This window comes from Tetrao urogallus (assembly GCF_951394365.1).
Source record: "Tetrao urogallus genome assembly, chromosome: 3".
Taxonomy (NCBI): Eukaryota; Metazoa; Chordata; class Aves; order Galliformes; family Phasianidae; genus Tetrao; species Tetrao urogallus.
In genome coordinates, this window is record NC_136815.1 from 40,731,872 (window position 1) to 40,750,288 (window position 18,417).

At 39.2% G+C, this 18,417-nt stretch overlaps 1 protein-coding gene across 1 annotated transcript in view; it reads left to right on the top strand.

Annotated features, from left to right (window-relative positions):
• The window catches only part of LOC306944752 (ethanolaminephosphotransferase 1-like), a gene marked incomplete at both ends in the record, with an annotated part of 46,088 nt that overhangs the window by 4,356 nt on the left and 23,315 nt on the right, over window positions 1-18,417 (top strand). Inside the window, 3 exons of the mRNA XM_079533349.1 lie at window positions 8,244-8,312; window positions 12,695-12,803; window positions 14,701-14,775. Of these exons, the coding sequence (XP_079389475.1) occupies window positions 8,244-8,312; window positions 12,695-12,803; window positions 14,701-14,775 (253 nt within the window). The remainder of the gene's footprint in view (window positions 1-8,243; window positions 8,313-12,694; window positions 12,804-14,700; window positions 14,776-18,417) is intronic.

The following is an 18,417-nucleotide window of genomic DNA, read 5'->3' on the forward strand; positions in this document are numbered from 1 at the left end:
CCTCTTAAAGAAAGATAATACACAAGCTTTGGCTGCACAAAGACAAGTGTAAGTTGGGAGCTATGTCAGTGCTGTGATGATAAGGGCAGCCAAGCCCTGTAACAGCAGGTACTGGGGGGAGATTGTGTAACCATTTCACCAGTCTTAAGAAATCGTTCCCTTTCCCTCTGAAGGATGTAAAATCCAGTGCTTAGAGCGTTACAAACCAGCTGCTTACAACTTTCTCGGGCAAGTTTTGGCTAGTGTGTTTTATATTAGTTCACCAGCATTGTAATTTATCACAAGCAATTGGAAGGCAGAACTCATCACCTCACGGTAAGTTGATCTGCTTCCTGAACGTCTAACAAATGGGATCCTGCAGTAGGTGAAAGCGCAGGGTTGCGTGACCTCTCAGGTTACCTCCCCTCAGTTTGGTGGGCTGGAGAAACAGTATCAGGTCCGATCATCATGTTTCAAGGTTGGATTGTTTCTCTTGTGCCAACAGAAGAGCAAAGTGTGTTCAGTATCTTCCAGCTAGTTTAAATCCAGGATTGGACTGATGTGGAAAAATACAAGATTGGATTTCTAATAAACCTTTATAGGCTACCTCTATAACTCAGAGGTAGAGAAACAATGGGTTCTGCTCACACTGGCTGAATAGAAATTCTGCTTTCAGTACCAGAAGCACAAGACCTGGACATACTGGAAAAGGCCCAGTGTAGGATCACAAAGGGACTGAAGCATCTCTCCCAATAGGAGGGGCTGAGAGCTGGACCCATTCAGCCTGGGTAAGGGAAGACTTAAGGAGGGATCTTAAGATTTATAAAAATCTGCAAAGAGGACAGAGCCAGGGTCTTCTTGGTAGTGCTCAAAGCCAGGACAATAGGCAACTGACACAACCTGGAACACAGGATGTTCCCTCAGAGCACCAGGAGCACTTCTGTGCTGTGCAGGTGACAGAGCGCTGGCACAGGCTGCCCACAGGCTGTGTGGGCTCTGCTGCTCGGAGACCTCCAGCAGCTGCCTGGATGTGGGCCTGGACCCCTGCTCTTGTGTCCCTGACAGAGCAGGAAGGGCCCTGCCAGCCTCAGCCATTCTGGGATTCCGTGATTTTTTTAAACTGGAAGACTAGGGTGTAATTAAAAACTGATTAATAATACATCAAATAAACCTTTTTTTTTTTTTTTTTTTTTTTTTTTTTTTTCCCATTAGCTTTGTTTTCTCTCACTGTGTGCAAGCCTAGAATGGTCATGGGCCATGAACTACAGTATGCCTCTCATTTCTTATTCCTCATCCCGTTGTAATGGTAGCTGACATCATAATGTAGTGTATCAAGTACTCTGTAATCATGATACATATCAAATACTAATGCTAATGAGTCAGCAACATAATGAAATTACATCATAAAGATGTTGCATTTGATATTATCAGCCGCAGGATGATGACTTTTCCCAATGATGGTGTAATCGTACCTGTTTTCAGGTGCTGAATTTCGCTCATAAATTTACAAAGATTTTCCGTCCATTAGATCACTTTTTGGATATGTTCTAGATAAAATTGTATGCCTCGGGTCTCATTAAGTGCAAATAATGTTTTTATTCTACTGCTTTATCAAGAGATATTAGTGCTCTGAAATGCTTACTGCATTCTTATGTATGGGATATGCAAGAATATGCACATTTATGTATTCATAAGTATTTTTTTTTAATCCATATTTTAGCAGAAGACTAGTTGTAAAGGTGAATCTGTGAGTAGGATGTAAATGATTTGGGTTTTTTGTTATTATTATTATCTGCTTTCTTTTGTCGGGATCGTGTCCTAGAGGGAGGAACTAGAATTTTGCATCTTACTGTGAAATATTGCCTCTCTTTTAAGCATCAAGATTATTGTTCAGGACTGCTTACTTAGCACACATGGTACAGAACTCCTGGTCAGCATCCTTCATGCAAACTGCAACCCAGTTTTATCTGCCTACTCTTCTGGGATTAAAGCAGTTTCTTTGGGCTGTCCAGAAGTTTGGGTGCACAGCCAGTCAGAGCTCTCTCTAGGTGAGAGTTCTGGCTACTGTTTGTACAACACAGGTGTTTGTACATATACACAAAGAGATATAGCAAGCAAAACAAAAGAAAAACAAGCAAATAAACAAAAACCCACTTACTAATTGACTTCCTTGTCATGTTAGAACTCGTTTGAATACGGACAGTTAAGGTTCTCTTTGTGCATTCCTTGAGAGGGGAAAAGTCTTGCTTTTTAACGGGGTTTGTGCTTTTGCCAGACTAGGCCAGCCTCTAACTTTACAACAATAAACTTGTGTGCAATTAATAAACGTACAGTTAGAAGAGTGGTGTGGTTAGGATGGTATTTTACAGGTTTATAGTTAGAAAGATTATCATGGTGGAATCAAGACAATCAAAAATGAAATGCTCACCTGTGTCCTAGGCTCACAGTAGAAAACTCTAAAAAAGGAGGGATCTCCAGGAAGAGATCCTTCCCCAGAGGCAGTCAGCCCCTAAATGGGGTCTAGGAGAGGAAGAGCCAGGCTCCACTGTCACACAGGTGAATCGTCTTCACCTGTGCTCCCAGGGCTGACTCAGTCCTTGCCTCAGGTGATCAATAGATGGTTCAGGCCATGACTCAGCAATTCCCATACAAACTTGTATCTGCCTTCTGTTATCCGTTGCTCAGTATTTGATCATATTTCTGTGTCCTTTTCTGTCATCTTTCTTCATTAATGTGTTTGGACATGTTCCATTACACAAACTCTTTTCCTGAGGATAGGTTAGGAGCACCCTTAATATAACTGTTGTTGACTGAAAAGTATTGCTGACTTCCAGCATTATCCCTCTCCACTTCTCTCTGCTTCGAGCGCTAACATTCCTGCCAACAATGAATCATATCTATCTATTCTCACATATTGAGCAAGATCTTAACTCTCAGGGCCAGCACATTACTTCTTCTTGCCCCCAGATGTACTCTCTCAGCAGTAGCTCTGATGTCTCTCACAGATTCCACATTTCAAACATAGCCACTCAATAAATGAGACCATTGGCCTCTTACTCCTTGCAAATGGGGCTGTGGGAAGCAGAAAGCTGAATATGAGCCCTCTGTGTCTTGACAGCAAAGAAGATCAAGAGCATCCTGAGTCGTATTAACAATAATTTGGCACAAGAGAAGTAATTATGTCCCTTTATTTGGCATTTGTTAGGTCATATCTAGAATACTGAATCCAGTTTTGAGTCCCTCAATACAGGGAAGGCATCAACAAACCAGAGCAAGTTCAGTGAAGGATCTCCAAGATGGCTGAGGCTGGAACTGTTTCTTTGTGAGAAGAAGCTGCAAGATTGGAGATTGTTTGGCCTGAGATGAGCTAGCTCTGTACACAGCTAACCACAGCCCCTCAGTACTGACCTCCTGAGGTCCCTTCTGAGCTGATATACCCTGTGACCTTGGGGCAGCACTGCTTTGCAGGCAAGATGAAAAGCCACTATCAGGCATGACTCCTTTGGAGCAGCCTATCTTGCCCTACAGCTTCACGTGCCTCATGGAATGTGTGGTGTGTGGCCTGCAGTCCATGTTGGCATTCCTGAAAATGAGGAGGGATGCCTGAATGATGAGTAAACATCTACAAAGAAGTAACCATAGCGCAGTGGTTTGCATAATAACAACTTCCTAACAACTTAATAATATTAATCAGAATTTGCCGAGGTGTCCAAATCATCACATTGGATTTTGAATATTTTTTTAGTAGTTTAACTTGATCAGGTTTCCTGACTGTGAGTGTGCAATGGAATTGAAAGAAAGTCAGAGGACAATCATTTGTATCCAAGGGTGCAACTGAATGCTCTCCACCCTCTGCTCTTCTCCAGGCTCAGATACAAACCCTTTTCTTCTGTTTCCACTCTGCTGTAGGCTTCAGCCCTAGATGTCTTAGAGGCTTATACCTCCTGGTGACCTAATAAAAACATAGATACATGGATGTGCTAGTCCAACCTAAGCAATGGGACATAAAAGAATCCAAATCATTTACTTATGAATAATTAACTAAAAGATGGTATAACAGAAAGGAACTTCATTATTAAAAGTGCCAGAGTTGTGTTTTGGAATGCATCAGCACTTTTAAACTGCTGAACATTTGGAATTTATTTGGCATCCACAATGTTGTATAGCTGTGTTTTGTTGTCTTAGAGTTTACCTCTCATCTTTCCCTTTGTGAAGATTCTGTTTAAATCCCAAACCTGTAATATCTACAAGCCTGTAAAAAGACATATAGAGTAAAAATTAAAAGTCCTTGTGTTCAGTTCATTACAGGAATCTGAAAGGTGCATAGAAGATTATTTCCAGATGTTTCAACATTTAAGTGTTTTCTTTAATTTTTTTTTTTTGTGGTTACAAAAGCATAAATTACCAAAGGGAGAAAGTTTGTATTACATGATCATGAAATAACTTGCCAGAAGTGAGAATTGCTACTGAGCTCTCTGAAGTTGCAAATGTGCCTGAGGTGGCTGTGTTTGTTTGCAGGATGTTCTTGTGTAGTTGTTTAACTGTTCTCATCTTTTCTCTGTGGGAACAGCTTGTATATTCTTCCTCTGGAGGAATCTAATCACACATGAAATGTTAGAAGGACCACAGAACCACATATTCAGTATATTGCAACCTAAACCATGATTGCTCCCTGATATTTAGTTGTTTTAAATGTTAGTTTGTCTGGGAAATAATTTTTTGCAGGCTTTTGATTCTGAACGTATTTATTTATTTCCTTCTGCAAAAGTGAGTTCAAGTACAAAGTTGAGCTAATTTGGGTGATTTATTTGAATACACTGGTACTGGTATTGTTTATAATTAGATGGTGTCTGTAAACATGATCCTTGTACTAATATTGTGTCTGTACCCTTTGCTAGATACTCTTAGAGTGAATCACTGCTCATCTGTGCCTCAGTCTTGCAAAATGTCCATTGGGGATAGTAAGACCTGTGATAAATCACAAAATTATTGCACATTTTAATGAACAGGTTGAAGCAGGTGATTTGCAGGCAGGAAGGTAAACAAGAATATTTGTTGCTATTAAGATGAAATCAATACCTATGGAGTCATGATGCTAGGAATTCAGATGTAAACAGTTCAGTTTTGCTCTGTATTTCTGAATGGATGTGGCTGCATTGCACAGTATGGTGCAATCTGGAGTAATATAATTTGTCTGTTAGCTTAAAGACCAGCTTAAACTGAATAACTATCTCCCTGTAGTAAATACAGCTATCTGTCTTCAGCTTACTTTCTCTACTGACTCTGAAGTTTGTGTAGACATGCTTTATGTTCTTCTCTTCATTTCAAATTCTATTCTTGGGATGCTTCTGTAGTGAAGTGCTGGAGAGGGCCAGGAAGCCAAGTGAAGATCCAGCTCTCTGCCCTGATTAATGGTTAGCTCACTCCCTCCTTCTCTTTTCCATTTTCTCTGCAAGGCTGTAGTAAGATTTTGTTTTGGAAATAGTCCATCCTGTAGGTGTTGTGCACCATTGTGTGGCTTTCACCATTCTTCATCCCTATCCCAATCTGCACATTTGGGTCTTTGAAGGTTCACTCTGGGTTACAACTTACTGTCCAGGTTGTTTCAGATCCTCCAGTACTGAAACAGACTCAGTGCTAATGAGGTATGAGTTGTACAGATAACAAGGCCTCAGACCCTTCCACCAAGTGTGTTGAGGTGTGGATGTGATCAGCTGGTAACAGCTGGAGGCACTGCTAAGCTGTGTGGATGACAGCTAGAAGGTAACATTTGTCTTGTGCTCAGCAGTGCAGACCTTGGTCACGGAGGCTGCTTTTGACCCACTGATGATCTGCCTCTTCTCTTCTGTTCTGGGCAGGTTGTCTCCTGTTTGCCCATCTCTTCTTTCTTTTGTGTTGCCTAACTTTGCTTCTGCTCGTTGTCTTTTCTCTCATTTTTCCTGCTTACTTTTCTTTACATACTCTTACATTTCCTACTTTCCAAACCTCCATTCCCTCACTTGACCCCCTGAACACCTAGGTCTCGATGCTGTGCTGAGCAGAGGTCGTCCTGCAGGAGCTCAGTGAGAGCACATCTTACATGTGTTGTACACACGTGTGTCTGTGTGCGTTGCTGTCTGTGCATCCTGCCTGCTGTTTGTATTGTCCTCACTTCTAGCTCTGACAGAAGCCATTCCTAACACTGAGAGAGAAAGCAGATATCTTTCAAGGAGACATCAACTATTTTAAAATACACAGTAAGCATTTCTGAGCCTAGGAGATGGAGATGGATAATGCCACTTTTCCTGTTCTCCTCCTACTGCCATTCTCTCCCAACTATTGCAGCTTCCTTTATGTAATAATTAATAAAACTTTCTGATAATTCCAAGTCCTTCTTCTTGATTTAAATAAAAGGACAACCAGGACCCCCTATCAAGTGCAGGAAGGGGTTGCTGGGGAGTGCTTAATACTTGCCTCACCCTTGCACTTAAACACCTCCAGCAGCCTTGTCCTCCACTTTGGTCTTTTAGTGTAAGTGTAATGCCCAGAAAATGGCAGTTATGCAATAGCAAATTGCAGTACTATTTTCAAATAAAGTTCTGGTGCACTCTCATGTTAATGTTCATTCATTATAATATGGATGTTTTACCAACTAATTTGCTTTTCTGAGAAGCTGCGAACATTAAATTGCTGAGGATTTAATGACCTTGAGGTTAGTAGCTTCTTTGAAGCAGAGTGTTAAACTATATAGATTTTAAGTATTAGTTTTGCCAGGAGAGAAAACTCAAGCATATTTTTTCCATGTGCATTTCCGTTCATCTGACTAGAAGAAATTACTGTATGAGGGAAGAGCAACTTTCTGCTCTTCTTCACATCTCCTTAATGTTCTTTTCCTTCCCAGAGGACTGTGGGTCTTCTGCAGATGGAAGGAGGATCAGTGTGAGGGTTTTTGCAATGTCTCTATGTAACCTGGTCGTAATCCTCATGTGTTTTTACTAACAAACAAAGATTATTTTGATTGTTTGTTTACTTGACTTTGGAAACCATCAAGCAAACAAAAATTTCACCACGTTGCATGTTTTCCAAAATATATCTATGTAAGAGTGAGAAAATAGTTCCAAATAAATGAGATTATTTTTCCTAGTCTCCTCCTGGGAACAAGTAGTTGTTCAGGAAAGCCAGTGCATACCTTGGGTAGAAAGCCTCATTTTGCTGCTGTTATTTAGCAAGGATTGTATGACGTTATTCTTGGTTTTGAAGGGCTGAGGTGAGGAGGAGAAAGTCAATAGAAGGACCAGGAGCTGAGGTGATGTACTGTGCCTTCTTGTCTAGGCATGTTTGAATTAACAGAGCCTGCTGGTCAGTAAGTTGTCACATACCTCAAGTAGTCTTTGAATAACATCTGTAGTAAGGATGTGCCTCAGTAGTGCTAATGAATACTTTGATTTTTTTCCCCCCGTTTTCAGAGGATTTCCTCCATTCTCATCTGAATTAATCACCACCTGACTATTCTATTAGCATAAGGATTTTATAGCTTTGTATTACTGTTATTTCTGGTGTTAATATAGGCAAAGTGCATGGTTGGTTCAGACTAGGCAGCATGTACTATCAAAAGATCAATCAGTTGTAATAACAAAGGTTTGAAAGACCTTTCAAGGGGACCTTGAAGCCCATGCAGCTCCAACCCCCTGCCATGTGCAGGACTGCACCCTAGCAGCTCAGCTGCCCAAGGCCCCATCCAAACTGGCCGTGGGTGCCTCCAGGGATGGGACTCCACAGCTTCTCTGGGCAGCTGAGCCAGCACCTCACTGCCCTCTGAGTGAAATATTTCTTGCTAGCATCTAAAATAAATCTCCCCTCTTTCAGCTTAAAGACATTCTCTCCGTCCTGTCACTGTCTGACCATGTAAAAAGTTGTTCTCCCTCCTGTTTATGAGCTCCCTAATTATCCATCAAAAGATATTAAATCAAAAATACATTACAAATGCAGAGTCTTATAGGACAGCTTGCAAAATGATGAAGAGTTTAAAAGTAAAATGTCACTCTTTGCTATTTCATCAACCCAAATCTTTCTGTTTGAACATAGAGATACCTGCAAGATAAATGTAAACCAGGTCAGTGCTTTCAAACAAAATTCAAGCTGTAAGAGGGGTCATCAGTATAAAATAAATTTGCACCAGTCACACCCAGAATTATTTATCTTAGATGTTGGATGGTATCCAGTGATGGAAAAATATATATGGAAAAATAGTGCTTTGTTTTACATCTTTGCTTTTTTCCTCACAGTACAGTGCTGTGGATACAAATCCTTTATCAGTGTATGTCATGCAGCCCATCTGGAACAAAATCATTAAGGTAAGAGTCTTACTAAACAGAAATGTCACACAATAATGGAAGAATTTGTTTTAAATAGAAGAAGTATTTTCATTTAAGGATACATATTGATCAGTAAAGCTGAAATTAGGACATGTATATGAAAGAACCCATACTACTGGATATATAGCTATATTTAGGATGAATATGTTTGGATTTAGATGTGTTGTTTTTTTAGAAAAGCAAGGGTGTATCTTTTTCTTTACCATTATGCAAAAATCATCGGTTTCTGTTACATCTTTCATTAAACAGCTTTGCAGGCGTTAAAGGGTTTAAGTGGTACACATTATTTTTGTTCAGCATATGCCACCTAACAACAGCGTGACTGAATCTCTGCTGTGCAAGTGATTTTATGCAAGTGCTGTCTCATTTTCTCCCCTGGGTACTTGCTGCAGGGAGCCAGACATTTCTCTAAGAAGCTGAAAATGAGAGCAGTTACCATGATCACTGTAACGATTGGGAGATGGCATCTCTTGAATGCATTATGATCTTCAGCTCTTAAATATAAAGCTGCTCACAATTAGTTTTGCTGTTGTTGGCAAAAGCAGAAGCTGGATCTCAATAATCGTAAACTTTATTGATCTTCAAGGAAGCAGAGACCACTGCATCTGTCTCTGAAGTGGAAATCTTTGGATTGGAGTAGACTTGAAAGGAAATGTATATGCAAGAAAATGTATGCATGCGGTCAGAATCTGCCATATTTGGGTTTTATAATCCAGCTGTTGCTTATGCTCAATATAGCAGAAAATTGTAATCTCTTGTGCATTACCTCAATGTAATTTTACAATTGCACATCCTAACTTCGGAATTAGAAAATAACTGGAGCTGATATGAAATAAATTCCAAGACCCAAGCTGAATTCAGTGATTTAGTTATGAGAAATTTGTTTCCATTTCCATCATAATGTGGGGACAAACAATGAGAGACCCCCACTCTGAGTCCCATGCAGGAGATGAGCAGAGGCTTTGTTGCATGTTTGCTCTGTGCTCTGAGGGATCCAGACTGAAAGAAGAGCACCACAGAGATAAACCTCCCTTGGGGTTGAGTTCTTCTGCAGCTGCAGAGTTTTGGAATAATAGAGTCATTGAATCATAGAATGGCTTGGGTCTTCAAAGATCATCTAGTTCCAATCATCCTGCCATGGGAGTTTTCCTGGAAGGAAAGCAGTGCATTGTTTGTCATACCCACTGAGCACAAGGCGATAGGTCCTTTGAAAAGTTTGACCTCTTCAGATACCTTCAACCTCCTTGTATGCTAGCTGAGTATGATTTTGTCCAGAATAGAAATGAAAGCTGAGCACAGGGCTGAAAGTGGGAGGTAGGAGTGCAGAACCAAGGCCTGTAGAGTTGCTGCCTGTAACCTGTGTGAAACTATAGATTAACAATTAATTTTTTCTACATGTTATTTAAAATTATTCTGATTATGCAACTGTGGACATTTCTTCTTAGGAATTATTTAATCCATTGCATGATTCTTATGCCTTTAATTAAGGTTTGTGTTTTATAATAAATAACCACCACAAGCTGTCTGGCAGATAATAGGCAGCATTACTTGGCTACTGCACTCTTCTTCCTGCGTTTGTATTCATGAGGAGTCACGTCTGTGTGGGAACAATAAAAGGAGGAAGTCCCAGTAGGAGACACAGGTGTATGCCATCTCCACTGAAGTCAATTAACCACCTCCCCAGGTCCCTTTATGAACTTTGATTTTATTATTAGAACTGTGCATGAGTAGAATTCTAGCGGTCTCAGGTGACCTACTTAAGGAAAATCTCAAGTTTGAACAGAGCCTTATAGAAATACAGGTACTTCTCAACTCATTATCCAAATAGGCAATCGATTGTATTAAAATATTTGTTGTTTGTATTAAGGCTTTTAGCATGAGTGACTGTGGGCCCGTTAAAACAGGCATCAGTATTTTGTAGAAGTAGGTTTTTTAAAAGGTTGAAGTATGGAATGGTTTTGCAAAAGAGCAGATATGATTCTTCCTACTGGAGCCTCCAGCTGTATTAATCGTGTAGTGCATGGATGTGTTAGCTTTCTGCTGCCTGTTAATTAGACAGTAAAGATTCAAAGGTGTCCTTAATTAGCATACTATGGTGCCAGTGAAGTCAGGCTTTGGTTTTCCAATGTATTTGTGAAGTTAGTCATTACTACACTTTAATTTACAATTTATGAAATAAGACAATAGTAGTGTAATGCTTGACAAAAGAATAAGGGATATTGAATACAACAAAAGAGATTTTGCACTTGGAATATTTTCCAAATACATGGGCAGTTTAGGTCAGTAAAGGATTGAAACAGTGACTGTAATGAGAGGAAGGGATCTTTTCCTAAGGACAGAACTCCTGTAACCGTTTTTCAGTGCACATCTGCTAGCCAAAGGATTGGACGTACTTGTAACAGTGTGCAATCCCTAAAATACAGGTTTGTATTTGTACTAAAATCTCTATCTTAGTAAGTTTCAATAGGATGAGAGAAAATGACCTTAAGTTGCATCAGGGAATGTTCAGGTTGGATATTAGGAAAAAATTTTTCTCAGAAAGAGCAGTGAGGCAGTGGCACAGGCTGCCCAGTGAGGTGGTGGAGTCACCATCCTGGAAGCATTCATGAAGCACGGAGGGATGTGGTTAGTGGGCATGGTGAGGGCGGGTTGATGGTTGGACTAGGTGGTCTTAGGACTTCAGTGATTTTATGGTTCTGCGTCCCCTGTACAGAAAGAAGGAGGTGTGCTCTGTCACTTACATCCAGAGCATGCAGCTGCTTTACTCTTCCTCAGGAGTTCCCTGAGAGGAACTTCGGCAAACGTTTGCCATCAATTGTTCTGAGGGATTTAGAATTGGGGTTTCAGAAATCCAGAATGATATAAGCATACATCTGCACAGCAACTGTGTGCATTACATTATGTATTTCAATTACTGTAAGATCTGACATACAGTATTTTAAAATTAGTGACAAAATCCTAGTGGTAAAGAATGCAGCTATCAGATTTAATATTTTTTCCAACGTTATTAAATAAAGCAATGAAGATATATAGTTGAAAAGTATTTAGAAAATTTCATCTGAGTTTTGAGTTTACAGTGCATGTTATCAGTTGTACTTTTTATCTGGAATATTATTCCTCGGTTGTACAGTACTAGCAAAGCAAGAATCTAATCATGATGATTGATCTGTCCAACATTCTTATTTTTATATACAATTTTTAGGATAGAGGAAATATAAAATGTGTATAAATTAATATCTATTCATCCATCTGTTTGTTTACCTATTCCAAACAAATTAACGAGTTGGATTTCAAAACAATATTAGTGTATGAAATTATTCTACTCCTTTTTCTACAATATTTATACTGTTTTCTAATATGTTACAGTGTTGAAGTCCACCTTCATATACATTTTCAGTCCTAAAACAGTCCATAGGATTTGATTGTAATCCTCCAGTATTTTTATATTTTGCATATATCAGTGGCTGCTGTTTGAACAATATTTGTGCACATATTTTCTGTCTAAAAAATAATGCAGGATGCTGTGTATGTAACCTCAGAAAACATTTTGAAGCAAATGGGCAACTTGGAAAGAGCATTGCCCTGATGGCAGTATAAAGAATACCTTAAAGCCACAGGAGATAAAAGGTTGAAAAGGGTTAATGAGACAAAGAACTACTGGCTTAGGAGGAAACAGAATCTGTTTCTACACTCCACAAAGTAAAAAAAAAAAAAAAAAAAAAAAAAGTAATGTTTATGATTTATAGGTAAAGATGGAGACCCTGCAGAAAGTTACTGTCTGGAGAAGTAGGGAACTATTTGTAATACAGAGTTCTTCTGAACCTAGAAGTGTATGAGTTTGTTGCTATTCTGAGTGGGGAATTATTAGCATACTACAGAAGAGATTTCCTTGTTGCAGTTGGAAGTAGGATGCCTGACAAAACCCTGCCACGTTGATGCTGAATTGCCACACTGGGGTGCTGCAGGCCTCTTTCGTTTGCAGTATACAGAGCAATGAGAAGCTTCCCCTTGTGTTGAAGAGAAGAAGGAGAGCATGTAATTGAGGAAATGCAACATTTTTACATTAATTATTATTTTACTGTATTATATAATACATACATAAATAAACATACATTAAATAATACATTATTATTCACTGTAGTAGTCTCGAAGATCAGGCAAAATGATGACAAGTGAAAATAAAGCACTTAAAAAAAAAAACTGAATGGTAAATTCAAAATGGAAAAACATCCACAAATCTAAGTATTACTCACGTTGTTTACAGGCTTCTCATCTCCTGATGAAAACACAAAACATTTCATCAAAACAGGACTTTTAATTTGAAACCTGATTTCTTAGATTTCTCCTTTTCTCTTTAACAGATAGTGCCTTTGTGGATTGCTCCAAACCTGCTCACCTTTTCTGGATTTGTCATGATTTTAGTTAACTATTTTCTAATATCTTTTTATGACTGGGACTACACTGCTTCGGGTAAATATCCTCATACTGTAATTTATTATTATTTTTTTTTTTTTACAATTACAATTTCTTATGTATGATACAGGGGGAACAGATACCTGAATCTTCCTCTCATTCCCATAATGTACATATAGTGGGGTCTGACCTCATGCATGGCATGATAAATTTAGAGCTTTTTTTATTGGAAAAACTGAATTTCATCCCTAAATATAGGTTTCAGCATATGCTGTTTGAACTCTATGATAGTATCTCATTTTATTTAAAGTCCATGCCAGGATTTTAATGAACACTTAAAGAACAGCCTAACATTCTTCATAAAGTTTTCATTGGTTTCACATTTCCTATTACCTGAATCCATGTCACGAGTGTGTTGATTCCCCTTCCATTATTGCATCCTTTCACTACTCTAGACTCCCCCAAAAAATTTCTAAACAAATGTATCCTGAAATTCTCTCACTCCAAGTCCAAATCTCCATTTTCTCCTTGTGAGAGTCCAAGTTGAAAGTTCCTTGGAGTTGTTCCTGAGTGTAGGCATTGTTCAGTTCTGGTCTTCTCAGATCAGTTGTTGAAAAAAAAAAGACCTACAGCCAGTAGCAAGCTTCTCCCAGATAACTAATACATAAAAATATTTGCTTTTCTTTAGACAATCTGGGGAAAGTTTAGCACTCCAGCACTTCATGTTCCAGAATACCTGCATTAGATTTTTTAAATCACTTTTAATTTCTAATGCCTGTGGTTGGATTTTGTGTGGTAGTCTTTTGTAGTATGTATATTACAACAATTCTGTGGGAAGAGTGACGTGCAAGCAGTTTTGGTACAAAAATAGTCTTGTATGAACATCAAATTCTGAGGTGTCATGAAGCTTGGTTTGCCTATATTCATACTTCAACACTTGCCTTTCAGTCAATGAAGCTGATAATTACCAAGTTCTGTAATAGTAGAGAATCCAGCACAGAACCTTTGACAGGATAATTGCATTAGGTGGATACATACTAAACATGAAGGATTTGTGACAAAGTTTGTTCTTTTGTGTGTAGTCTGCAGGCCTGCTCTTAGCTTCACAGGAGAACAGCATCCATCATTTCTGAATTGAAAACGCTCATGCAATCCAATGAATCTTTTGAATATTGCATATCAATTTCATGCACAGGATCAGAAATAAAAGCCCCAATTTCCTGGACAGCTGTCTTTCATTCTGCAGTTTGAAAACATGCAGCTAGGAGCCAGGAAGCGCCTTCTTCTCTTTCCTGCTGGCAAGGCGAGGCACTGAGGGGCAGGTGGTCTGAGGGGCCTTGCCTCAGGTGCCAGCCTTCCCCTGCAGTCCTGGGTGCAAGCCTCACACATGGGTGCTGGATGGAGGCTGCACATGAATGGCTGCTGTGGTAGCCCTTACTGGGTTACAGACAGTTTAAATAGAACACCCTTTGGAAAAAAACATTGATTTCTTGAAAAGAGCAAAGGTAGCCTTGGGTTACTGACAGATAACAGAACCTTGGGTTCAGTCCAATTCAACTTTCTTTTTTGCATTCACTCAAAGTTATCAGGCACCTTATCAAAAGGAAAAAAAAAAAAAGTACTAATATCTGACCTAGTCAAAAGGGTTACCCACACTAAAAGGGTTACCTATTATGACCTAGGCAAAAGTCTCCTGTTCGGATTTGTATGGAAAACTGATAAACAAAACCCATATTTACACTAATAAAAATGATCAAGCTTAAAAACTAGTTTCCAGGTGTGTTTGGTTTTTGTTTTTTGAAGGATTTTTCATAAACATTAACTAGTTTTCTGATATTTCATTCAAAACATTTCACTATCTTTGACACTGGGGGCTCATCAGTGGCAGCTCATTCATGTCTGTCTGTCCGTCTTGGTGGAGTGCTTTGATATTAACCACTGCTGCATTTTTCAGGTACCAGCCCTGGACGTGTTCCAACCTGGGTGTGGCTGTTCAGTGCTTTTACCACCTTCTGCGCTTATGCCTTAGGTAAAGTACAATGGAATGATTGATGCTTCGTATAGTTTGATCTACTGGCTCCCTTGTACTGCTTCCAAAAGAATCATAACAGAGAAATTATTGATCTCTCTCTAAGTTGAAAATAAAAATAAAAATGAAAACCAGTAGGGTTAAAAAACCACCAATTTTTAAAGATACTTTTGTGCTCCTATGAGTGCTCCCTTATCTCTCTTCAAAGTGTAGATGTTTGTGAAGTTATAATATAAATAAAGATCGTTGCATAGCAGCAGTTATTGCTGGGTTTTCTGAAAATGGTTGGCATGCAGGAGTGATGTTCTGAAAAAGTACCTGACACCTGCATTTTCAGAGATTGCTTTCAAAGTCAGGGAAAATAAAGGACAAAGCAGAGAGAAAGGAAAATGAATGTAGCATTTTAATCTGAGAGACACTTCAGTGCTTATGGGCTGTGTCAGCAGAGAGGGTGTGGACAACTCCGTTATCCTGAGCATCTAATGGAGATGGGGTACTTTTTTTTTTTTTTTGTCTCTTCTAGGGGGCTGCTTTTCTTTAATAACGTATCAACAGCATTTTTTGTTTTATATTCCATATTTACTTTTACCAGTATACCAAGATAGTATTTCTAGGTCCAGCACACCTTGCTGTGCAGTTGTATGAAGCTACACCTCAGTGAGTTCAGATGTAGACGTAAACTGTTGCAGGTCTCAGTGACATCTGCACCAGATGGATACATTCCCCTCCAAAGTTAACTCTGAAAAAGCAGGCAGTACATCAGAGCTCATTTTGGGGGGACTCAAGCTGATATATTCACAAGCATTGCACAGTGTTGCATGGAAGTATCTTCTCTTCTGGAGCTGGCTCTTGTAAGGCACTGCACTGTGCAGTGTAGCCATGTAGTTGTGTGCCATACTTCAGATATCTGGACTAGATGCCTGTGTTCTACACATGCTGAGCACTTTTAGTGTCAGACTCATGTATGTGGAACTATCTTCATTAGCCCGTGTGTTTTCCATTGTGCAGACACTTCCCTCTGTACTTTGAGTACCTTAGCATTTCACATTCACGTTGGAGTTTGTGCCAGAACTACTTTCTGCAGAATGTCTTTGTTTTTGTTTGTATCATAAACATCACTGGGACAACCACCACTTGACATTGATTACCAGTCAGATTTCCTAAGCAACTTTCCTTAATCATTATCAGAAGCAGCAGCTTCTTTTACATCAACTATTTTCTTTGTAACTGTGAGAAAGTTAATCAAATAGCCGTTGTTTCATAAATAGGAATTTCATGTTGGAGCTGTTATTGTATAACATCTCAAAAACCTGTCTGGATATTGAGCTTTGGAGGTTTTTACAGTAGATTTTGCGAGTGAGGCCTATCATTTCTAATACTTGGAAGGCAGGGAACATGATGCTGACAGTACAAGCTATAATGAACTAGTGTATATGTAGATTTTTGTGTCTGCTGTCCAAGCCACTACATGAAATATTTAGTCTCAGATTTAATTCTCCATGGCCAAAGTTTTCCCTTTGGAAGACTGCAAAGAGCCATAGTAACTAACCAAATATGCAACTTAAATCTCTCTCAGCTTCTTTTTAATGACACAGTTACTCTCTCCAGATTCCCTAACATGCTGCTCTTTTTTCCCCTCTTTGTTAAGGTGGCTTGGTTGATTTTCCCTTTCCATAAAGGGGACTATTTTTCACTATTATTTTGAATTCCAATGCTTAAAAGTTATATAAATTTTAATAAAACTGAAGATTTGTGAACCTTCATGAGAAATAATATGAGAATTCTAAAGCAACAGAAGTGTGATATAATATATGTCCACTATGGCATACAGTTATTATCATAAATGATTTCAAACTGACACCTAAAGCAGAAAATATTTTCAATACCTTGAAAAGCTGGTGAAATTGAATGGAAAAAAAAAATATATCTAAGATTTTGTGAAAGTCTAGTTTTACATATGCTTTACAAAGTTGCTGTATTTCTTCCCACACGCATTATAATTAGAAGCAGTATGTTTCTTGACATTATTCATGTAAGATTTTTTAAAAATTAAAATATTCCAAAAACATGAAGGCCACTGTTTCATTGTGATGTACATAGTTTAGTATCTTACGTGAGTATTCCCTTGAGAAAACCTAAAATAACTTATGAATAGACTGTAACGTGATAGAAGGCACAGCAATGACAGCAGAGAAGCAAGATCCTAGGCTACAGCAAGTGAGGGCTTCCTCAAATACAACAGCTGGGGGCAGAGAAACAAAGGAAAGAAACTTCTTACCTTCAAAAGACCTCCTGGATACAAGGATCTCCAACAAGACACCCTTGCCTCCACTGCCAACCCTTAAATGAAGTCTGGGATCCAGGATCCACCCTTTCTTGTCACTCAAGTTCATTGCATACACCTGAACTCCCCTGGGTTGGTCCTGCCTTCTCATCAGGTTGTCAGTCACTGGTACAGGTCATGACTAAGCATTGCTACCACAATAGACCAATCTTTTATCATCCTCATTTTTTTAAAAAAAGAACTAACCCTAAAACTGAGATCTGTCTAATTTGGGATAGATGTTCTTGTAACAAGAAAGACCATACGGTGCTTAGAAGCGTTCAGATATCTGATTGCTAGCTAAGTTTCAGAAGCATCATTTAACAGACTAAAGAATTTCTGCACTTCTAACACATTATTCAGGTAACCTCAGGCTTATACGCAGTTTTCTTTCTGCATGTTTCAGTAAGGTGCTGCTAACTCAATGGCAATGTTAATGGAGAGAGAATGTGGCTTGAGAAGGGAGCACTTTGAGGTTTTTAGAGCTGTGAGAACTGCCTCAAGACATTTGTATCTGAGGCAAGAATATCTCACAGCTGTGCAGGTATGACAATAGGGAGATAGTCTACATTCTGTGACAAAATGAAATTCCATGTTTTTCTGGTTTAGTTCCCTGAAGTATATTTACATTAAACAAAACCCAGTGCTGCCAAATAATCCAGAGAAGCTGCATATGATCTATAGCAGCTGTGGCTTTTTGGTCTCACTCTGCAAAATTGTCCCTTCGGTCAACTCGGGGTTAATAATGCTATCAACAGCCAATAATTGTTGGCTGTGGTAACTTCCAAGTAAAATGATAATAAAAAATATATTCTCCTAGCTATTACACCAAGTAATTTTTAAGAATTTTTCTGTTTACTTTTTCTGAAGAGGTTCATCCTGTGTACTGAACCTTCTCCTGCACTGAACTTTAATAAAGAAACTACTGCTAAACATCCTCACCAGCGGGGTTGCATAGCAGAGTCTGAGGGTGTGATTTGATAGTAAGTTTAAGACAGTTTTTGGCTGCCAGACCTTCCACCTCCCTGCCTTCCCCACCTCTCCTTTGTGCCACCTCCACTGCTTTTTGTATTTCCCAGAGCCAACTCTGTTCAGTGACCCAGACCTAGAAGAACACAAAAGGTCTGGCTGTTTTTCTGTGAGCTGAGCAAGCTGCATGTCTTCCCCTGCTCAGCAGCAGGGAACTCTCAGGGTGGCTCTGGTCACAGTGACAAACCGTGTTGCAGAGTGAGAGCCATTACAGCGCTTGGCCATCTTTCAAGCACCAGCTCCTCACAGGGAGCGGAGGGGCAGCACTGAGCTCTGCTCCCTGTGACAGT